Source organism: Sarcophilus harrisii, chromosome 1, assembly GCF_902635505.1.
Source record: "Sarcophilus harrisii chromosome 1, mSarHar1.11, whole genome shotgun sequence".
Lineage (NCBI taxonomy): Eukaryota > Metazoa > Chordata > Mammalia > Dasyuromorphia > Dasyuridae > Sarcophilus > Sarcophilus harrisii.
The window spans coordinates 536,444,225-536,469,697 of NC_045426.1; the positions used below are offsets into that span (position 1 = coordinate 536,444,225).

The 25,473-nt window shown below is 32.8% G+C and overlaps 1 protein-coding gene across 7 annotated transcripts in view; it reads left to right on the forward strand.

Annotated features, from left to right (window-relative positions):
• The window catches only part of DCDC2 (doublecortin domain containing 2), a 250,189-nt gene that overhangs the window by 1,992 nt on the left and 222,724 nt on the right, over positions 1-25,473 (forward strand). For all 7 annotated transcript variants that reach the window (XR_004231004.1, XM_031946781.1, XM_031946782.1 and 4 more), the window contains one exon: positions 3,842-3,896. Coding sequence is in view for 6 of the 7 variants with exons in the window: in XM_031946781.1 (XP_031802641.1) it covers positions 3,842-3,896 (55 nt within the window). In the remaining variant the exon portion in view is untranslated. The remainder of the gene's footprint in view (positions 1-3,841; positions 3,897-25,473) is intronic.

Genomic DNA, 25,473 nt, shown 5'->3' on the forward strand with positions numbered 1-25,473 from the left:
GAACGATACAGAACAAGAATAAGAAGCAATTATAATCATCTAGCATCTCCAACATTTGGATTCTATCTATTTTTCTTTGTTACTTATCTTATTTTTTTAAAAATATATTTTAAAATCAATTACTTTTTGTTCAAGAGGAGACTTTTTAACATCATACCACACTGTGGGAGAAATATTATAAGCATTAATGCCTAACATTTCTACAACTTGTTACAATTACAAAATTCTTTACATACACTGTTAAATTAAAGAAATATCTCATTTAACAAATGTCATCAAGAATATATTATTTACACTTGAACTTCATAAAAACTACTTGGGGGTTCATATTATTGTCCCCTTTTGTATAGATGACAAGATGGATAATTAATGAAGTTGTAGCTAATCCAAAATCATTAATTTGATTGAATGGGTAAGTGGTTAAGTTTGACTCAAGGACATAGGGTCATAGATCCAGAGCTGAAAGAAATTTCAGAGGTGTTCTAATTTAACCTCCTCATTTTTTTTTAAGAGGATGAGGGATTTTCCAAGGATCATATAGGTCCTAAGGATCAGAAACAGAATTGAAATCCAGGTCTTCTAATTCCTCAGTCAATACCATTTCTACTATATCATACTGACTCTGACTCAAAATATAGTGTTAATCTTGAAATAGAAATAATTTTTAAAAGAATAATCTCTCTTCAAATACTAATGGAGATGTCCAGGTTTTTCCTTCTACTATTGAATTTATCTGAGTCCAGATCAAAGAAATAGACAGTTCTGGGATTTATTTTTGTGGAAGGTGAGGGGTAAACTCCTTTCTCCCATCTTGAAATAAACCAATCAAAATTAACTTTCTTGCAATAAATTTTAGTCATGTTTCTCTTCAGATATAGATTTTTACATCACCAATGTTAGAACTGTCAGATCACAGGATCATAGAATTAGAACTGGGGAGGACTTGAATAGAGCATCTAAGTCATAGATCAAGAGAAAGGTGTGAGACTCAAAAAGGAAGTGATTTCCCCTTGGTATAGTTGGGAAGAGTTGGGTCTCCAATTCATTTCTGATTTCTTAGTTAAAAAAAAATTGACCTGGAAGGAAAAGACTCTCACAGATTTTTGACCAAAATTGAAACTGAATAGGTGTTCAGTCAAACTAAGACTTGTTAAAGACCTTAGCTTAAAAAGGCCAAGGTTTCTCACTGCATGAAGAACCATCTCCAGTCATCCTCATCTGTCATCCTGGACCCAGATGATTCCAGAGGACAAAGTGAGACTGGTGACTTTACACAGACTATCCTCACTTAAATCTAATTCATTTACATGTCATAGTCCTTTTCCAGAATGAAGGACAAACAAACAAACAGCAACAGCAGATCTAGTAGGAGCTTTTATTGAACTTTAGTGCATCCACTTTAGTAGAAAAACTGTAACATTCCAGTTTGTGATTCTTTTTTTTGCTTGGTAACATACCCAACACTGAATATGTCATGTTTATCTTACATTAATAGGATAATAGAGATTCAGAAAGTAGAAAAGATTTTAGGAGTTATCTTAACCAAATCTTTAATTTTACATATGTTTATTAATTTGACTAAGGTCACATGTGGTGTAAATGGCAGAACTGGCATATAAAGCAGACCAAATGACATTGATATTTCTACTACATGATAATTTTTATGTTGAGCACATTTTCAGAAGGAATAACGTTCTGTTTCAATATTTGGAAATCTATCAGTTAATCAATTGTGTATTATGTTTCCCAGTACTGTGCTCTAGTACTATGGATATAGATACCAACCTCATGCCCCCGTCCCCCAAAAAACAACAATCCAGAAACAATCACTTAGAATTCTTTAATTAATCTCCTTTGGCTACTTGGACTCTTTAAATCAAAAGATAAAAACAAATATTACTCTAGTCCAAATAGTTACTGCAAATCACAATAAATGCAAACTGTATATCACAAGAAGTTTAATGTTAGGCAGTTAAATGTAGTAGAATTGATGGTGTGATGCTTTCAGTTAAGAAGGACTGAGTTCTAAATCCTTCTTCAGGCACTTACTAACTGGACAAGTAACATACCTTCTCTTAGCCTCAGTTTCCTTATAATTAAAATGGGGAAGATAGTAGCACCCACATTATAAGGTTGCTGTGAGGATTAAATAAGCTTTTATCTATATCTGTTTATCTATTATTTTGTAAACTTCAGTGATAAAACAATATTAGTTATTATCTTTATGCTTGTAAAATAAAATATTAAAGTATTGGGAGACCAGAACATTTATTTCTGCTTCCAATTTATAGCTAATGCCAATTGCTAAATATACAGTTATTTATGAGTTTTTCTTGGGCTGACTGATAATTTATTTGCATTTGTGCTAGAAATATGAATTGCTATTATAATCATAACATCCTAATGGAATTAAATGTTTACTTTTTAAAAATGTGAACTTGTGAGTTTATGAAATGAGTTAGCAGAAGGAAACCCAGAAAAAGTCCATGTTGTCATTCATTCAGGGCCAGTTATATATATGGAGAAGAGAAGGGAGTGGAGAGATAATGGAGAGAAGGAGCAATGCTAATGTATTTTTTTTAAATGAAAGTAAGCAACTTTCATCCTGGAATGTCTTATACCCAAATTTTATGATTTTACTAATAGATTCCTAGAGTTTTGCTTTTGGAACCCAAACAAAATTCTGGGAACCTGTTTATTATAGACACTGTGACACAACATTGCATAGTATATAGAAGGCTATATGTGGCATCTGGAAGACCTGAGTTCAAATGAGTTTCAATTCCTTCATCTATAAAATGGGAATTATAATATCTATCTCAGAGTTTTTCTGAGAGTCAAAGGAAATAATTTATGTTAAGAGATTAGTGAATTATAAAGTAATATAAATGTCAGTTATTATTAAAAGATATTGAGAAATTATATTTTTACAAGAGATTGATGTTTTTAATAGTCAGAATTGTCTGTCTCTGTGTCACCATACTTAATGATTCTATAGAAATAAGTTTGCTGTATCTGGTAGCTAAAAAAGTTCTAGACTAGATGAAGGATAGGGAAAGAGTGGAGCATAACATGAGGTGTTTCCTGAAGTTTACAAATACAGAATAACCTCTCAGGTATGAAAGATGACATACTTGCTTACTCAGTCTAAATATGCTTGTAAAGGAGAGAGTTGCTTATTTTCATATGTACATTTTAATATAAGGGACCTTAAAATTTTTTTGTTTAAATATTTTTGAATTAATATTTAGACAGAAAAGGAAATGTTTATCCTCCTTTGGTGAAAGAGCAGTATGATAAAAAGTTAAATGATATGGAGAAAATAATATAAACATTTAGTATTAGATGAATTTACTGCAACAAATATTTATTGAGCATCTATTATATATGTATTGTTCTAGCAGTTATTTAAAATGACAGAACAGGCTTAAAAAGATAAATCCAGTACAATCCAACTATAATAGAAAAATAGGGACCTCTAGAGATCACCTAATCCATCACTCTCTGATTATACCTGAACAATCCCAGATGGATTGGTATCTAACCTATTGAATAGTTAAAGTTCTTTAATAAAAGTATCTCTTTTTTTCTCACCTCTTGAAACTTAGAGAAGAAATTATCAAGTTCTTATCAATAATGTGGAAAGCATTTCTTGCCACTAGCTTTTTAAAAAAATATGAATTTTTAGATATGGCTTATTATTTCAATTTTTAACAGTTCTTTGGTTGCCAAAGTTGTATATCTTTGTTGTTGTTGTATTTGTTGTATTTTCATTAATTGTTAACATATACTAATTATCTCATTCAAATGTTATAAAAAGTGATCTTTATCTATTTTTCAGCTATCTGGACATTGGAGAACCAAAGAAAAGATCAATGGAAGTTGTTAATTCAGAGGTAATTACACTAAATTTAAATTTTTTAAGTCTGAATTAATACCTCTTTGACATTTTAAAAAATGAAGACACTAGTTCATATTTTGAAAGTGATCTTTATTTTATATCATATTCATTTTTAAAGCTTTTAAACAATTAATTTCCTAATTCAGATATGAAGCAATATCTAATAGTAGCAGCAATGGGCATTGTGTACCCATTGCCTATTTCTTGTAGTGAAATTCTTAGTAATTTTTGATGTAAAATAGAAGGGACTCTGAACCTTGACACAAAATCCTATTTCTCTTGAACCTTTATTTCCCTAAACAATTCATTATCCCCGGGATGATATGATGAGAAAGAGAACCCAGTTAGAATAGCAAAGATCCCACTGGAAATCATGAGTGCTAAACACAATATCTAGGTGAATAAGATTGGAAGGTTATTGAACTTGGCTAGTTGCTTTCTATTTTGACTTCATTCCTTTACTTTTGTGCTTTATCTCATCTGTTTGATCAGCTTTTAAAAGTAGCCTCTCAGTCCTATCTGCTTCACTGGACTTACTCTTAGAAATACAAAAAATTTTCCTAGGTTTTATTGAAAATGACAAAATTGAATTTTAATTAAGATAAAGCCTTCTTTGAGGATTTGGAACAAACTCTAGTTAGCAAGCACAATTAAGGTTCCAAACGCCTCTGAAATCTCAATAGGACTTTGGGAACTCTGTAAAAAGTTTTCATCACTTTACTTATGACAATATGGATTAAAAGAAAAGTCTAGTCAAAGTTTTAACCTTTTCCAGATTTCTGTTCAATAGCTAAAACTTTTCCTTCCCACTTTTACTATGTGTAAGAAACAACATCTTTGGGTTTGTCACATTATTAAGGGAACAGTACACACACAAAGATTTGTAACATCCTTTTAGCATTCCTCAGGAAAATACTCTTTTCTCACATTTCATGTACATATAAGCTTTATTGCTAAAGGAATATAGTTAAATATATAGTATCTGAAAAATTGGGGGGAAGAATGTATTTCATTACTGAAATTATTTGTACATATGCTATTCCTAAATACAACTTTACACATAACCAATATTTTAATTTGCTATGTAATTTTAAAAAGTAATGAGTATTTCAGTAACATTTTAAAATTTGATTTTTAATGTTTGTTAAACTTATTGTTCATGAAAGTGACAGACATAGTTTAAAGTACATCAAGGTATACATTTTGATGTTATGCCTACATCAAAACTAAAAACTCAGTATCATTTGTCTGTAGCAGGATGAAAATTAATAAATTATTGAAGATCCTAATTCTTTAGTGAAAGATAGTTATTTGTTACCTTAAGATGGATTGTATGGCTTGCTTATAGGTATCAATGTAAGAAAGTTGAGGGAGCATGGATTCCTCCTTTGAAATATAAAACTATAAAATTCAAGCAATCTTGTAAAATTTAAACATAAATTACTTTGGATTCTGATGTATTTAATAAAAACAAGCCATGTTGCTAATTATCCTTAGTAATAGAAGCAGAAGCAAAAATGCTAATTAATATATGTTTTTTCTTCTTTCCTATTGGGATCATCAGTTAGTCTTTATTCTTTATTGTTGACTTGTCACAGTTTATATATATGTGTGTGTAGGTGCATACATTCATATTTAGGAAAGATATTATATATATATAATATATATATATATATTTAGCAGATATATATCTCCTAATATACAAACTGACTTTCTAATGTATGACTTCATCTTCTAATGTTGATCAACAGTTTCATAGGCTGCAAAGAGGTTAAGAAAGATGAGTTTCAAAAAAAGACCTTTAGATTTGGCAATAAGAGATAATTGTGGGAAAAGGTATCAAGGTTTTCATTGTCAGGCCTATAGTACTGCTGGCATACTATATTAGAAAAATGAAGATATTTTCTTCTTCTTCTTTTTTTTTTTTTTACTGAGGCAATTGGGGTTAAGTGACTTGCTCAGAATTTGAGACCACATTTGAACTCAGGTCCTCCTGACTTCAGGGCTGGTGCTTTATCCACTGTACCACCTTGCTGCCCCAAATGAAGATATTTTCCAAAAGAAATATTGTCTCAAAAGATAGTTAAGTTTTTGTGTGTATGTATTCAAATACATAAATACATACACATATCTAGCCATCCATCCATCTATCCTTCTATCTGTCTATCTTTCACTGGATCTGGGATTTTATCAGTTTAGGAAATTCAGGAGAACTTCTATCACATCAGATTAGATGTGCAATTTATAGTTCTAAAGACAGTTAGTTGCCCAGGGCACTGAGAAGTTATGTAATTTTCCCAGAGTCAAACAGCTAGTATATGTCAAAGGTAGGATTTAAAGCCCAGTATTTCAGATCTATCTGGTCTTTATCCATTGTGCCATTTTGCTTCTAAATTATTTATGTACTATAATATATTGCTATATAATGCTAATATATAATAACTCTGATGTGTATACTGTTTTAGTATGATATACTGTAACAAAATATATATATATACTGTAAAATACTATGTTATTATATAGTATCTTATTATATAGTATATATTGAGCTATAATATACCATATATTGTAATGCTCTTGTATTTTAGATACATTATAGGTCAGATAAACTTTTGTGGCTATCCTTGGAACTTAACCACCATTTACAACATTGTTTCAATGGAAAGATATATTTTGACTGCTGGATGACCTGACAGAAAAACTTTTGTAGAGGGAATTATTATTTTCATGGAATCATATAATGTCAGAGTTGGAACAGATTTCAGAAATCATCTTGTCTTTTCCATACCTGAAGAATGGTATTACTTGAAGACCTCTAGTGTGTCAGAGGAAATAAGCTACCACCATTTCTCTTTTCTCTCCTCCTATGGGCAGCTCATTTAGCTTCTGGAAAATTCTGATTTTTCAGAAGTACTTTATAGCAGAACTAAATGTATTTGTAAATTTCTACCAATTTCTTCTACTTTTTCCTCTGGATACAAGCCATCCTAGTAAAATCTTGATTTGAATGGATTGCCCTTCAAATACTTAAAAATAGCTAATCTGCTGACTCATTTTACTGTGGTAAGCAGTAACCTAATATGATTTATGGTATGTGCTCCACTCCCCAAATCCTTGTAGCTTTGATTGGAACTTCACAGGCAGTCTTTTTCATACAGTCATAGATGACCACTTAGGATCATCCTCAATCACTCACTCAATCACAAAATCACAAAAAAATTGTAGTTTTACTACAATGTACTATTTTTTCCAGCCTGGAGTTAACTTAGTGGCAAAGGACTATGATAAATCTTTGAGAAGAAAGACCATTGTCCAATATGGTTGCTCTTTTAAATAATTTACAGAGGATAATGTTTAAGAATTTATAACCTTTAAAACTCAAAACCATGCAGACTTTTAAAGTATGAATTGCCAATTTCACATTGACCTTTGTTAAATTCTTTTGTAGTCCTGGATTGTTCTGAATATTCAATATAGTTGGGTTGTAAAGAATATATTCTACAATACAGTGATACTGTTTTCCTTACTGTTACCCCAAATATGCATCTACCTTGATGAGATCACAGGTCCATTGATATTATAGTGAAGTGAGAAGTGTTGAAGACTTTAGATTACCTTTAAAGTATGAGCCATTGTTCAGCAGAGACTTTTTTTCTTTTGGTCTTTCTTTGTTTACCCTGCACAGTATCTTGCACATGGTAAGCACTTAACAAATACTTGTGGCTTGATGTGAAGAACTGGAAGGTGCAAAGGAAAAAACTACACGAATTTAAGAGATTATTGATCTAAAAGATAATATTTGGCTACTGAAGAAAAAGTGGATTTAAAAAAAATAAGCATGCATTTGGAGAGATGATACACATCTATATCAATGCTATAAATGAATTAGATTTTACATGCTCAAAAGACCTGGCCTCTGTCAGTTTTTCATATGGCATCTCACCATTAGTAGATTTCAACTCTGCAGACTTGAGGACTCCTTTCAACTTTTGCTCTTTCAGTTTATTATAAATATGGCTAGATTACAATGTGGGACATGTTGGACCTTAAGTTCTGTGCCGTGAGTTGGAAGCATCATGGTACAATGGAAAGAATCATAAAAAGGGAGTAAGGAGATCTCATTTCAAATGCATTTGCTTATCTGTGCTCATGTGTATCATGTGCCTAGGAAAAGGTAAACATCTTCCAAGCAAGGATTGTTTTTGTTTTTGTTTGTGAATCCTCAGCATTTAGTGCAATACCTTTCACATAGTAGATGCTTTAATAAATATTCCTTGAATTAAAGACTTGGGTCTATTATTTACTATCTCTGTGATCTTGGACAAATCACACTAAGACCTGCATTCAAATTCTGGCTTGATCACACATTATCTGTGTGACCCTGGATAAATTACTTCATGTCTTTGGGCTACAGTGTCTTTATCTGTAAAATGAGAGTGTTGTACTAGAGGATCTGCAAGGTCCCTTGCAATTCTCAATCTATGAGCCTATGAGCCTTTTCTAGGGGCTTTTAGGTGGTGCAGTGGATAGAATTCTACATCTGGAGTCTTGAAGACTTGAATTCCAATTTGTCCTCAGATACATACTAGCTGTGGCATCTGAGCAAGTCACTTAACCCTGTTTGCCTCAGTTTCCTCATCTGTCAAATGAACTAAAGAAGGAAATAGCAAATCATGTCAGTTTCTTTGCCAAGAAAATTCTAAAAGGGATTAGAAAGAGTCATATATGGCAACAAATGACTAAACAACAGGATCCTTTTCTAGACCTTTTCTTCCTCTGTAAAAGTGAAAAGGATGAGGCTAGATCATGTTAGAAGTCCCTTCTAGTTCTGTGGGCAGCTTCAAATAATGCCCCTCACACCAGAATTTATGAAATAGACCCTTAAGTCTTTTTATTACTACCTGCTACTTGTTTCTCTCAGACTAAGGTAAAATTAGATTTAAATTTTTTTTTTAATTTTTTGGATTTTTGGACCAGATCCTACTAATGAAGGAAGTCTCCAAAGAAGACCTGAACATAATCTGCAATTTAGAGCCCCAGAGAGAATTGCTTGGGGCCCTGAGAGGTTAAATTGCTAGTTTTTTCTCTTTTAAATTAGTTATGGTTGAATAATTATATGTATTTACTCTTTATATTTGCAATGTACTGTTGAAATTTTATTTTGTCATATAATTAATTGTTTTGAATTCCTGGCTGGTGCTTTTCAGTTGTAATTCTGAATTAGAACCAGCCTTTTATGATAGAATTAGTGTGAAACAGACTCCATTGTCATTTATATAGTGCTTTAAGGTTTAGAATGTTCTTTCACATTGATTATCTCATTCAAGTTGCACTCTGGGTGCTATATGAAAAATTCTTGTTGGTTTAGTCTTGACTGAGGGGAGAAAATAGTATAGGTAACTGAAACACAAATACTAGTCAATAGTTTCAACCTCTTCTAAAACTACTTGCATTTAAAAAGTTATTGTATTTTTCAAGCTTTAGTTTCTTTTGTTTTCCCTTAGCTCATTCACTGATAGAGGTACTATTGAGAAGTAAAAAGATAGGTAGCACAGGTAAGGAGAAGAACCTGGAAAATTTAACCATTTAATTATTAGCTCATGAAAATGAGTTGTGTCTTCTGAAAATCTCAAGTTTTCAAAAGATATTTTTCATTGAGCGTTGGAACTGTGCCATTAAAAAAAAAAATCTTTGTGCTTCCAGCACCTAGTACAAGGTCTTGAACAAATAGATAGGGACTTGTGTGATTTATCAGGATACCTTTACCTTCAGGTACCACAGGTGCCACAGAGTCTTAAGAGAATTGCTTAGAGTCTTGAGACATAAAGTGACTTTATTATATTAATAAAGTGTTAGAGGTAGATTTTAAATCTTTGTCTTCCTGGTTTAGAGGTCACCTCTCTAACCACTTCACCATGTAGCTTCAGCCTTGAACACACTAGATTTAATGTTTGTTGAATGAATGAACACATTTGTGACCCATACACAGATTGGTAGATTTTGAATTATCTTTGGACTTCCTCTGTTCATTAGCATCTGAATGTTTTTGTGGCCTACTTTTTGCTCCTAGATGAGCTGGTTGAAAATCCCTTTTCTCAAGGTGCACAGATTGCTTAAACCTAACAGTTTATGGGGTTCACAGAGTTTTTTGCATCAATTCTTTTCATGTTATATTGATACTAGTTACAAGCTGCCAAGTAAACCACTGCAAAATGTGAAATATGATACCTTTGAACTGTTCCCATGGTTGGCAGAATGCTTTTTCCATCAGACTTCCCTCCACGAATGTATTAACCCTGCTGTGTGTTTTGATTTGTGGAGACTTGGGAATTATTTTCATCCCCTTGGGTTATAAAAATTGACGGGAGAGCATGGAGTAAATAGGGAAGGAAGGAAAGATGAGAAGTGTTAGCAGAGTCCTGAAAATCTTGAATCTTTGCCTATCTTGCAAACTTTGACTGAACTTTGGTTATATTTCAGGCTGCTAAACAATTTCAGAAGAATGGTTTGTGATTTTTAATCTTATTATCAAAACTTCACAGAGGTCTAATTTCTTTTTAATAATCATGTGCAAACTCTAATAGAACATACCATAAGGTTGTTACTTAAAGACTTTCTCTCAAGTCTGAGATTCTAAAAATTAAATTGGATGTAATTATTAACTTGACTGTAGGTAGGCATGGGGGCTATGTGGTTTAACTCACTAATCTTTCAGCTCTGGAATTCTGGGTTCAAAGGGACATTTCCAAATAGTTAAATTCCTAAGTAAGTCTACAGTTAGCATGGGGTTATCCAGATTATATGTTTTTCAAGCTAACTACCTTTACTTCTAGAATTTTTGGGAAAAAATTGGGAAGTATGCAAAACCTTAAAAAATTATTATTACTACTTCAAATAATTTAAAAGTCCTATTTTAAGGGTTGTTACTTGGCTTTATTGACAATGCTCAAATATCAATGTGCTGTCCATAATAAAAAAATGAAAGTTGTGTGGATTGGGGGGCAGGTGGAGAAAGAGTGGAAGGAGAAAATGTGAAAATATCTTTGTCATGATAAAAGGCCAGATTATTATACAAAGAATGCTATATATAAATCTGAAAAATATTTTGACAATAGAATCAATCTGCTTCTTGAAAGCTAAATACTTTGATTATTCTAGTCTGGATCTTCATTTTTTTCTCTCCTTTAATCTATGTTTAAGCCAAACTAGCCCACTTGCTGTTTTCTGAAGTAGAACTTCTAGTTTCCACCTTTTGCATTTGCACAAGCTGGTCCCCATTTCTGGAATGAAGTCTCTCATTACTTCTAACCTTAACTTTCATTAAGGCTTAGGTACCAAAAATATGTTTGCTTAAAAGATTATTTTATTTAAAAGATTATTTATTATTTAAAAGATTAAAGATTATTTGCTTAAAAGATTATTTTACAGCAGACTCACACAAGGCAATTGCTCACATGGAGGTCAGAAGAAGCATTGATAGGGACAAGCTCAGTGTCTTTCTGAAGAACTTTTGATTGATTGAAAAGTATGGAACATGCTGGAATAAGAGTCCAGAATGCTATGCCTGCATCAAAAAAGATGCTATACTCTATGTAGAATTTCAGTAGCTCAAAAAAAAAATTGTGAGATATGCTAATTTAGAATATCTTTGCTCCAGATGTTCATATGGACTATTTGTGTTCCAATTGTGTCAGTCTTCTGAGTTTGTATTGGGCTAATCAGCCAGTTGTTCACACTGTACCTTGACCCACACTTTTTAGTCCTCTTTAAGATTTAAAGGCAACAACCAATAAATCATTTCTTCCAGAAAGCCTTTGCTTCCCACAGTTATTAGTATACTACTCATCTCAAATTATCTTGATTTACATATTTCTCTCTGTGTGATTTTCCCACACCTCCATCATGTTGAATGTAAACTCATTGTTTTTGTTTTGTTTTTGTATGCCTAGTGCCTACCACAGTGACTTGTATGTTTATATAATGCTTGCTGTACTGAATTCTGTGTAGCTGACATTTTATATTTAGAATTTCTTTTGTAAGTCTAAAAGATTGAATAAAGAATTAGAGGCCAACACAACCTATATAATTGTTAAAGCCGGGCTAAAATGGTAAAATATTCTTCAAACTAATATTTCTTTTGGATCAAATTTCTGATTCCAATTTAGTCCTTTTGGTCATTCCAGTAAGACACACAGTATTCATCTCTGCTTATGTTGTTTTTTAAAAAAATATTTTTCAATGAATAAAAATGTATTTTCCTTCCCTCCTGCCTTCTCTCCCATTGTGGAGGAAAAAAGAACCAAACAAAATCCTTGTAATAAGTGTCAAGGAAAGCAAATCACCACATTGTCCATATCCAAAAATATGCATTTCTGAATTGTTTCAATCATTGCTCTCCCAGGAAGAGTTTCATCACTGGCTTTTTCTAGAATCATGGTTGATTATTGCCATTGATCAGAATTCTTAAGTCTTTTAACCTTGTTTGTTTTTCCTTGTGCTGAATTCCAGACAATAAGAGTAGAGTTTTAAATCAATTCTTTAATATGGCATTTATAAAAAATCCACAGAATTAATTTAGTTCAACTCCAGCAATTTACAGACAAGAAAAATGGTTCTCAGAAAGTTTATATGATTAGTTTAATATCATGAAAAGTAGGAAGAGAATGGTGATTAGAACTCAGATCTCTCTCCAAGCCTAGAGTTCTTTTCATTACACTAAAATAATCACAAAGGACATATTTAAATAAGAATTTAAGTATCATTCTCATTCTTTGGACATTTTACCAGTTCTGCCAAACTAAAGAACTTGACATTGTTGGGGTTCTTTCAATATCTATCTATTTGCTGGAAAACTGGTACTAAAATGTACATTTTAGGAGAATTCTTAGAACAAATGAATTATTATTATTATTATTTTTTGCTGAAGTTAGAAAAATTGAATAAAACACAAGCACAAAGTATTTTGATGAATACAATGGTAGGAATAAACATTTATTCTTGGTTTAAGTGACTAAATTGGGCAAAGACAATTGAACATATATCATCTGCAAGGAGTGATAATTTTGTTTCCTCACTACCTATTCTAATTTCTTCAATTTCTTTTTCTTCTCTTATTGCTAAAGCTAACATTTCTGGTACAATATCGAATAGTAGTGATAATAATGCGTAACTTTGTTTTACTCCTGATCTTATTGTGAATCCTTATAGTTTATCCCCATTACATATAATACTTGCAAATAGCTTTAGATAGATGCTATTTATCATTTTAAGGAAAATTCCATTTATTCCTATGCTCTCTAGTGTTTTTTAATAGGAATAGATGTTGTATTTTGTCAAGTGATTTTTCTGCATATATTGAGATAATCATATGATTTCTGTTAGTTTGATTATTGATAATGGTCAATTATATTGATAATTTTCCTAATATTGTATTTAATTTTTAAATAATTGCTTTAAGTTTTCCAAGCACATGCAAAGATAATTTTCAAGATTCACTTTTGTCAAACCTTGTGTTCCAAAATTTTTTCCCTCCCTCCTGACTTTCCCTTGTCCTAGAAAGTAATCAATCCAATGTAGGTTAAACATGTAACACACATTTTGTATTCAGAGTTATTTTTCTGTGCTATATCATACCCCATTAGAATTATAATGTCCATGAAGATTATGTCTTAATCATTTTATTGTGTCCCATAGAACAGTGATTGGCGTAGAGGAAGTGCTTAATATTTGTTACAATGAATTTAATTAGTTACTGAAATGATATAGATTAGATAAAGATATAGATTAGATCATTCTATTGTGACTGATTTAGGCATAATTGGATAGTGGGAAGATAGCTTGATATGAACTCACCTTTTGATATCTTGTCTAACCTAAGATGCTGGAATTTATTAGATTCTTATAGAAACTATAAAGGGGAGGCATTGGGAAATCATCACATGGGTTCACAGGTTTTGAAATGTAAAGATCTTTAGAAATCACCTTTTAATTCCCCCATTTTACAGATGAGAAGACCAAGGCCTAGACAAGTGAAGTGTCTTGCTTAATAGCATAATTTGAACCCAGTTTTCACCACTGCATATTTCATTAACGTTATAGAAGATATTAATCATATGTGGTAGCAAACCATATTCTCCCAAGGATGGAATGATTTGGACAATCCTTGCAATATTTTTTTCTTTTTAAATTTATATAACACTTTCTCTGTCTTCATGTATATCCATTTGTATTGATTATGATTTTCTAGCACCAACATGGGGAGGACAAGGAAACAAGTTTTGTGGTAATTCTATGAAAATAAAAGATTAGAAAAGGGTTTTTTCCCTTTTAATTGTGGTTTTAGTGAAGAGTGAAGGGAGGGAACACCACAGTATCTGAAGAGGTAACAATCTATGCAGGAGAAATTCGATATTTTTTTTCCATGAAAAAGCTGCAGAGAATAAAAGAAGCATAAAAGTGGTTAAAGGGTGCAGGGAATTGGACTTTTGGGGAGATAGCATAATTAAGGTAAAAAAGCATCATCAGATGTATACTTATTTTTCTGGGTAGTTTGTAGAAGCCACAAAGAAGACAGTCAACTCCACAAAGGTGATTTGTCTTTAGTTCAGAGAAGGTAGTGTTTATTTTGAAATTTCTGGAAAAGGAATATTTTTAGAGTGTGGGAAACTGTAAATTCCCAGTGTTAACACATACCACTAATAAATCATTCAGCCCTTCAGTACTGATTAGCTTATCCGGAGTACTATATTAATGAGGCCAAGGTCAGGGATTTGATTCTAGTGTATGCCAGATAAGTTTGCTCATTTCATGGCCAGAGACTGTGATCTTTGTTCTGCCTGCTGTTTTGTAAATGCATCTTTTGGATGAAAAAGAGGGAATCACCATGTATAAAGCAATGCAAAACTATCCCTGTGTACTAGAAAAGCAGATTCCCAAAGCCCTTCCAGTCCTGGTTCATGAGTGTCATCTTCCAGGGACAATGGCCAGTATTTTACTATCAAAGGATTTAATCAGTTTCAGCATACTTCAGAACAGATGGAGGGCACTGGTCTTTTTTTCTTTCCTTCCTTTGTCTAAGGTGGGGTTTCTTTATTTTTGCTTGTTCGGTTTCCACATGAATGCTATTGCTCTAGACTCTAGCATGGACAAACAATGAAAATATCCATTAATCATCATGAAAGACTCTTTTATAATCAGTCAGCCAGATCAAGCCCAGATGTCATTCGATGATTACATAGTTTGGATGTTTGGTTTGTTGAAATAATGTTGGAATAATGTTGGTTTCAACACACCTGTTCTATGGAAAAACCTCTTAGCAGAGAAGGTTTATGGGAGGGAATCTGCTCTATCTGCAATGTCTAATATTTAACCAATAGCATTTCTCTCTAGGAAATTCCCATGTCATTTTTTTCTCTGCTTTTTACAGTAGCCAAAACTTTTGAATTTCAAAGATGCAAGTACTGTCATTACATACTACTGACTCATGCCTTTCTCTGTAAACTTAAACAACACTGTTTCACTAAGCTGTCAGGTTTAGCAAGTTAAAAAAAAACAAATTATCTTTTTCAAAATGAATTTAATTTGCTTTAAAAGTCTAATCTGCACTTTACAAATTGGTTCATAGAAGCAAAAAATTAAGAGCAGTGAGTCAGTTTACCTAATTATAAGCAGATAGCTACAAGAGCTAATATAACATTAAAATGTAGGATGTCCTATAAATAATTTTATTTTCTTTGCTTATAGTAAGCAAAAAAATAATCCACTTAAATCTTACAATTCTCTTGTAAATTTACATCTCAGTTAACTCTTCTATTCTGGTTTATGCTGTTTAGAGTTTGTTCAATAAATCTTAATGTGAATTCCAATGGGACAATTGAATCAACACAACTGTATTGACTGATTTTTAAGGCACATCCCTTAACCCTACAGTTAATATAAAGGCGTATGCACATGTGGAAGATGGTATATGCTTACATATTTATACATACATGCTGGCCTAGTTCTTCATTTCCTCAAAAACAGTTGATACACTTTGTCATCTACACACAAGTATATGAAGACACTATGCAAGACATAGAAACCCAGAATTTTAAAGTTGGAAGTATTCTTGAAATTTTTTGTCAAACACAAGACACCTTTCTATTACATCTCACTAGCTGCTTTCTATACTGGGGGAAGGAATTGACAGTTGTTTTTTTTCACATTATTTATTTTGGCAATTCACTTAGCTCATATTTTATAATTTTGGAGAGAGAGGACCAGCATTCAAATTCTGCTACATAGCAACTTGGTCTGGGCAGCTGTCATTTGACTACTGTGTAATTCAGTTTCCTAATTTGTAAAATGAGGCTCCTTATCCTGTCCGCCTCATAGAATTGTAAGGAAAACAATTTGTAAGGTATGAACCTCTCTTTTAGAGTTTTTTTTTTTTTTTTTTTTTTTAGCTATTTTTGTATCATTAACCCCTTAGGCAGTCTGAAGTCTGTTGATCACTTTCCTAGAATAATGCTTTCAAATGCATAAAATATATAAATTTACAGATGAAATCACAGATTAATGAAAATAAAAAGGTATATATTTTTTTAACATCTGAGTTCACAGCTCCCCTAAGATATATCCCAATCCCCAGCTTAAGAATCTCCTTGTCATTCTGTATAAATTATCATTAACCCTGATAGATGTTTTGACTGAATCTCTTCAATAACAAAGAACTATGCTATAAGGCCATAGTATAGTCCTTGTCTTTAGAATTTTTTAAAAAATTGAACTGAAGTCAGACTTTCTGCAACATTATTCCAGTTGTCCTAGGTGCTAGGACAAAAGAGATTGTCTGTCCTTATTACCATATAACAACCTTTCACATATTTGAAAGTAGCTGTTCTATTTCCCCTTAGCTTTCTTCTCACCATGCTAAATAATTTGTCTCTTTAACCAACTCCTTATCTGAGATGCTTTCCAGAAGGATTATCATCCTAGATTCTGCATTTCAGATGCTTTCTAGTTTGTCAATAACTTTCTTAAAATGTTTAGCTTCTAGAGATGGGCTGATGTGCACTATCCAGATGTGCAGCAGTTTGTAAAATGATTTAAATTAGAGAATATACTCTTTGACCTGCCTGTTATGAGGAAATAATTTCATAACCTGTAAAATGCAGTATAAATATGAACAATTATTGTTATTCTTTGCTTGTGATGGAATAGATAGTGAAAAAAAGTCTGCATTTGGAAATAGATCTGGTTCAAGTCCCGCCTTCTTTGATTATCAGGCATGATTATAAATAACTTATTTGACCTTTCTGGGATTCATTTTTCTTATCTTTAAAATGGAACTAATAAATCTTGCAGTACATACTTTATAGGTTATTTTATTTTATTTTTAATAATAGCTTTTTATTTTCAAAAGACATGCAAAGATTGTTTTCAACATTCAGCCTTGCAAAACCTTGTGCTCCAAATTTTTCTCCCTCCCAACCTCCTAGTTTAGAAGAACTAAATTCTTCTTTACATATTTCCACATTTATTATGCTGCACAAGAAAAATCAGATCTAAAAAGGAAAAAATGAGAAAGAAAAAACAAACAAACAAATAACAACAAAAAAGGTGAAAATACTATGTTGTGATCCACATTCAGTCTCCACAATCCTCTTTCTGGATACAGATGGCTCTCTGTATCACAAGTCTATTGAAATTGTCCTGACTCACCTCATTGTTGAAAAGAGCCATGTCCATCAAAGTTGATTATCACATAATCTTGTTGCTGTGTACATTGTTCTCTCGATTTTACCCATTTCCCTTAGCATTAGTTCATTTAGTATCTCAGGCTTTCCCAAAATCATCCTACTGATCATTTCTTATAGCACTATTGTTCATATATCATAACTTATTCAGCTGTTCCCCAACTGATGAGCATCCACTCAGTTTCCAGTTCCTTGCCTCTACAAAAAAGGGCCATTTTGTACATGTGGGTCCTTCCCTTTTTTATGATTTCGTTGGGATATAGGCCCAGTAGTGACACTGCTGGGCCATAGCCCTTTGGGAATAGCTCCAAATTGCTCTCCAGAATGTTTGGATTAGTTCACAACTCCACCAACAATGTATTAATGTCCTAGTTTTTCCATATCCCCTCCAACATTTATCATTATCTTTTCCTGTCATCTTAGCCAATCTTTACAGATTATTTTAAAGAAGATAATATCTAAACTACAGTGTCATATATGTCCTGCTGTTATTATTATTGTTGAAGAATATAATTAAATTAGTAGGAAGAATACTGAATTGGAAGTCATTAGGCCTGGATCCTAATCTTGTCCTTGCCTGTATACAAATGTGTGACTTTGGGCAAATCTCCTATTCCAGGTCTTCAGTTTCCTTATCACTAAAAATGAGGGATAAATAAAGCCAGTATTCATCATTTAATAACCATTTAATAAATGCAAAAGACTCTGCTAAGCACTGTGAATACAAACAGAAAAGTAACACAATTTCTTTTCTCTGGGAATTTACATTAGGAGGTCCCATGGTTCTTAGTGTATAGCTGCAAAGCAGATGGTAATGTTCTTTTCTTTAATGTTATTTTCATTGAAACATTCCTAATAGTTTCTGATGCCAAAGTGTTGAGAACTTTGGTGGCAAGCACTTCTTTTTCTAGATTCTTATTAGATGTGTCTATAGTGCCTGTAGGAGAAGAAGGTGCTTCTTCTCAGGGGTTCTGGGGATGACAACTGGGGGCACTGGGATTGAAATACCGCTATTCTCACAGGGGTCCTCAAATTATGGCCCATGGGCCAGATGCGGCAACTGAGGACGATTATCCCCCTCACCCAGGGCTATGAAGTTTCTTTATTTAAAGGCCCACAAAACAAAGTTTTTGTTTTTACTATAGTCCGGCCTTCCAACAGTCTGAGGGACAATGAGCTGGCCCCCTATTTAAAAAGTTTGAGGACCCCTGCAAGGATGTTGGATTTAGAGTCCTGAGCTGTCTCCATCAGGGAGTGAGCAGGGGCAATAGTCAAAGTGGTGACCATAGATTGATGTACCTTCCATATGCTGCTTCCTGTTTCTCCTTCTGAGGGCTATACTACTTGCCTTATGAGTGGCAGTTGTTTGGCATTTAGTAGGGATGATTGACCTCTTCTCCATAGGAGCTACTTCCTTGGATTTTGATCTTGAGGAATGGCTGGAAAGTAGCATGAGAGTGGAATTATTGCCACTGTTAGGCTCTTGTGCTTATTCATTTGTTGGTGGCTTATTCAACTGCTGGTGATGATGTGAAAGGTAAGCCTACTTCCTATAATGGTTTCTCTTCTCAATAATAACTGTTGGAATTGGAAGAGAAGCAATTCTGGTGGTATGAGGGGGCTCTGCTATTCTTGAACTTAAAGCCCTGAGCTGTTTCTACCAAGGTCTGAGGGGAGCTGGTGGTCAAGGTGATAGTGATGGTAGCTGTCTAATTTGCCTGGCACATGTTGCCTTCTGAATCTCCCTCTGGGGCTTTGCTGCTTTGGTTTGATTTCCTTGCCTTCTTTGTATGTTGCAAAAGAAGATTAGACTAGGTGACTTCAAAGATCCCTTAACTCTCACATTCTATTCTTTGATTCTAATTGCTCCACGTGGGGATAAAATCCCAAACCCAAGGCTCATTAGTCTGGTGTTTTAACTAACTGAGAAAACCAGGAAAATTATATGTGATTTGTACTACTTTCTAGTCTAAGGCCACATTGAGCCCCCTTTTTGGGCTGAGTTATGACCACTTTTTGCTTTTTTTCATTTAGTATAGCTTCATGCAGTCAAAAAAAAAAAAGAGCATTTTGGTCTTTATCATAGAAGATTAAATATTTCTAGTTATGATGACTGGTTTCCAAAGCCACAGACTCTCAAAATCCATCTAATTCAAACCACTTGCACAGTTAATAACCCTAAATACCTATTATGTACCATGCATTGTACTAAGTACAAGGGATCAAAAGAAAGGCAAAAGACAGTTCTGGTCCTCAAGAAAGTTACAATGTAATGGGAGAGAAATAACATGCAAACAAATTTGCACAAATGAGTGCAAACATATATATATATATATATATATATATATAATATTTAAGGAATAAATATATAAGGAATATGTAGAAAATAACTATATATATGATAAATAGGAAATAAGTAACAGGTAAGGCACTAGAATTGGGAAGGGTTTCTTGTAAAAAATTCTCTGTAGAGAATATTTGGCTAGTGATTATATAGTCTGTACTTGAAAATCTTTAATGTGGTGGAACTTACTACCTTTATTCTTTATTCTCTATATCTATTCTGCTTTTAGACAGCTTTCTTTGTTAGGAGGTGTGTACTTACATCCAGCTTGCATCTTTCTTTTCTGTAACTTCTACTCATTGCTATGGTTTATACTCAGGAGCCAAGTAGATGGGCTCTCATCCAGGTGATTTTTTTTTAAATACTTGAAGACATGTCCCCTTTTGAATTTTCTCTTTTGCAGGTTAACCTAGTCATTTAACTTTTCTGTTCCTAGTAAAATTGGAATATTGATATCTGCAATCTCTGTCTTACAAGACTGTTGTGAGGAAATCCAAATCTAATAAATGTTTTTTAAGCTCCTATTGTATGTCAGGCATTGTGCTAAGTGCTGGGGATATAATTAATAAAAAGAAAGCGTATCTGATCTAATGAAGCTTGCAATCTAATGGAGGGAGACAATACTCAGAAAGAGACAGGAAAGTAGCAGAAAGGAAGGGAGTGGGGACAATAAAGAGACTTCTTATTCCTTAAAGTTGAAACAAGGGAAAGATTTTGAAAATTTTGAAACACTGTGAAAGTGCCAGTTATTATTGTGTTTCATAATAGTATTTGACAGAACACATCTGGAAACCTTGAGCTGAGAAATATACCTGAAGAAGCCACATGAAAGAGGGGGAGCACAGTTTCTATATAATTTCCTTTCTATCCCCCTTAAGTCCTCATTAGCCACAATGCTTAGGAATGTCTATTTAAAAGAAAATTCCTTATAGAGACATTTTTGTCTATATTCTCAATGGGCCTTTCTGTCTTTTCACTGTATTCTCTATGCACCAGGATATTTTTACCTAATGTTTCCAACACAATACTCTATTAGGAACAAATTTTGACATGCCATTTAAAAAAAAGAAAAAAAATTACCAAACAGGGAGCCACTTACATGGAGATTTGATACTGTGTTTTTACAATATGGAAATAATGGAGAGGAGTTAATTTTTTTCTCCTGATATATTTTCATGGGAATTATTTGTATACTTCTGACTGTTCTGTCCAAGTGTTCTATATAACATTTATAATTGTTATAAACTAATAGAATCACAGGAGAGTGATTAGATAAATTAAAAAGCACATTTCCTTTTCAAAATTGGATGTGGGTAAAATATACATTTAAATAAAGAGTTTATAATGAGCTTTGTTATGTATAAATTAGAATTTTTATTTGTTAAAAAAAACTGGCGTGTGATTTAATTCATATAGAGAGCCCCCAGGGAAAGAATACCTCTAATAATGAAGATCAATAAGTCTGTGTAGTTTGTAATCTTAGAGCAGGGGCTTTTAGTTTTTTCTGTGTCATGGATTCCTGTGGCAACCTGATAAAGTTTATACAATAATATATATATATATATTATATATATATATTATATATATATATATTTTCCTCATCCAAGACTGTGGACGCTATGAAATCTCTCTATTTCTTGGGGATATGAACCTCAGTTTAAGAATCTGTTTTAAAGTTACAGAGAACATTAAGAGGTCATGTGATTTGCTCAGCTTTACTTAAAAGGGATTTGAATTGAACTGAGATTTTTCTCAGTTTGAGACCAGCTCTTTTTATACTGTCATTATGCCACACTGCCTCTTGAAGTTCTTGTTTTTAAAAAGGGTTTTATGTGAATCAACTGTTATGTAGGATGTGGTTGCATATATATACATATATACACAAATATACAGAAATAATACATTTTACACAAATGTGTGTGTAGGTATGGATGTGTGTGTGTACGTGTGTATAAAATCTGTTAGCTTCAGATGTGCTCCCCAAATTGTGTGTCTTTTTTGATGTAAAACTCTCTTGGAGAATTAACTTCATGAAACATTTTGGTTACTGCTTAAGGCAATTTACCAGGACTCTTAGCAGCAAAATTAATTATTTTAATTTTTAAAATTTTCTTCCATTGCCTACTTTGTGCCAAAAATACTAAGAAGTTATGAGCTACGCAAAAAGGGGCAGCAGAAAGAAGAGTAATAAAAAGAAAAGCCTGGATAATTAAATAAATCCAGGGTGACTACTTATACTTTAAGTATTGATAATTTTCATTCTTCCTATCTGCATGTACCTTTGGCTCTCTAAGTTGGTACCTTGGATCTCAAGACTGACTTCACTAAAAATTTTTGGCATATAAAGGGACATAGAAGTAATGGCATTCATTCTTTTATTTTCTTGAGGATAAAAATACTGATTATATATTCTAAGGAAGTATAGGAAACTAGATAATTTTTCAGGGAGGGTTGGTCTTCCCCTCCCAGATTCATATCTTTGGGATGATAATTGAGCCATCTTTTCTTATTTCTTATCTAACCCTTAGTCATTGAATGGGTGTTGCTTCAGACAAAGAAAGACCAGAGAAAGACCTTATTTTAAAAAGGCCTCTGTTACCAGGATACTGGTCCCATCACCAGTTGTTTCATTTTTTATTTAAATTTTTTTTTTTTTACCAGTTGTTTTGACCTTTGATTTGCAATTGAACTTTGATGACTCTGGAGGATAGGGAGAGGGAGAAGGAGAGAGGAGAGGGGAAAAGGAGAGGAGAGAAGGATGAGGGAGAAAGACTGAGGACTTTGCACAACTCTGCCTCACTCAAATCCAATTGATTTGCAAATCAGTGTCACAATTGTGATGTCAATGGTCCTCCTCAAAAACAAAGGGCGAACAACAATTACCATGTGGTCTATAGGTAACTCTAGGTCCATCTGGGATATACAAATTGATCATTAATTCTGTTAGATTTATAAATACTTGTTGAAATCTTAAGCTGGACAGCCTTTTAGTATAGTCCCACTACAAACTGTTATTCATGGATTGTAATAGCTAAATTCAGAAATGCTCATCAGAAGGTTGACTACTAGGTATATGATAAATTATTTTTTTTGACACAGCAAGTCATGAATCACCTTCTTGGGTATAGAGCATTGTGATATATCTTGGTCAAAGAAGTATTCATATTATTAAAGTGATTTTTTTTCAAATACTAATTAGTGTAAATAGGATATACAACATTATGATAATTGTACCTTATTTATCAAGCATATTCCTGCTACATGAAAACATTTTATTACCATAGAATGTAGGGCCTTGTACTCAATATTTATTATGATTTATTTTTAATATATTTAATATATATTATCATATTATATATTATATGCATTTATATATAAGTATATTTAGTGGTTAGTTTAAGGCCTCAGGTACAAAACTTTATTGATTAGATACTATTTGAAGATATCTATAGCAAATTCTCCATATTATTTTCAATTATTATAAATCATTTTCATCATCATCAACTTAAGATATGATTGTTGATAGTATAAATATTGATTATTAAGGGATTATAGTAAATCTGCTAGAAAAACTTGATCATTCTTTTCTTCATTTTAGATTATCACATACTTCCCTAGGTTTTATTATTCTGACTTATTCCCAAGTCCCCAATGTCAGTCTAGTAAATAATATGTAAAGACTAGGCTTCATTTTGACTTTTAAAAATTTTCAACTTGATTATCATCCTTCAGTGTTCCATCTCAGTGGATAGAATTTCAACAACAGAAGACATTTTGTTGTACTAAGAACAACAGCAACAGCAATAGTGGCTTTGGAGATAAGAGTACCTGGATCTGAGACCTTGTACTTCTAGTTTACAACTGTGTGACCTTGGACAAGGATTATATAATCATAGATTTAGGGATGGAAGAGAAATAAGAAAACTGAGGCCCAGAGAGACTGACTCTCCCAAAGTGACACAGCCAACAAATGAAAAAGGAAGGTTTTGAAACTGGGTCCTCTGACCCCAAATCCAGCATTCTTTCCACTGTATCCTGATAAGTGTCTTCTCTAGATTTTATAAATTTCCTCATTTATAAAAAGTGGATAATAATTCCTGTGCTACTTAGTAAAAATGTTGTGAGCATCATGTGAGATAAAATGTCAAGCATTTTATAAGCCATAAAATTCAAATTAATTACCATTATGCTTAATCCATAATAAATTAATCAAATCCCAGAATCATATTTATTGAATTACCACTAATTAAAGGAAACAGATGACTAGAGTTTTGGCCAATGTATTATTGGGACAGATAGATGATATGGTGAGTAGGGAGCTAGGGCTAGAGTCAGACACACTTATCTTTCTGATTTTAAATCTGGCCTCAGATACTTTGTAGCCATGTGATCTTGGAAAAGTCATTTAATCCTGTTGCCTCAATTTCCTCATTTGTAAAATGAACTGAAGAAGGAATGGCAAACCATTCCTGTATCTTTGCCAGGAAAATCCCAAATGAGATCATGAAGACTCATATATGATGGAAAACATTTAAAAAAAAATTATAACTTTTTATTGACAGAACCCATGCCTGGGTAATTTTTTACATTATCTCCTGCATTCACTTCTGTTCTGACTTTTCCCCTCCCTCCCTCCACCCCCTCCTCCAGATGGCAAGCAGTCCTATACATGTTAAATATGTCACAGTATATCCTAGATACAATATATGTGTGCAGAACTGAACAGTTCTCTTGTTGCACAAGAAGAATTGGATTCAGAAGGTAAAAATAACCCGGGAAGAAAAACAAAAATGCAAACAGTTTACATTCATTTCCCAGTATTCTTTCTTTGGGTGTAGCTGCTTCTGTTCATCATTGATCAATTGAAACTGAGTTAGACCTTCTCTCTGTCAAAGATATCCACTATGGAAAACATTTTAATAACAAAATCAATAATGCATTATTTCTACCCAAAATAAGAGATTTTAAATGTCATAGTTTAGGTACAAATGAACTGTCTGTGTGATCTTGGACAAATCACTTAACATTTCTATGTCTCAATTCCTTTATCTTTAAACATAGATCAGGGTAGATGCCTTCTAAAGTCCTCTCAATCTTTGATCTATGTATGATCCTATTATTGAATCACTCTTTCTAAAATGAAAAGGTATTTTACCCAGGAATTCTTCTTGCAGAACTTAAAGGATGCTTGTTTACAAGTTCATAACTAGTTCAGTAACATCTGTAATTTTAGTCCCTTGTTCTTGTTTTCCTTTGTTGCTGAGGAATCTCATGTCAAGAAAACTTTTCCTGTGGAACACTGTTAATCAAAAAAACAAAAACAAAAACAAAAAAACAAAAAACAAAAAACCCAACAGGAGAGCATTATGTAATTCTCAATGACATACTAGACAATTTATCATTAAAATTTAGTGTAATGATGTTCTCAAGGCAGGTTTGATTTGATAAGTCTGTTCTTTGTATCTGTTGTCTATCATGCAGTACTTATATCA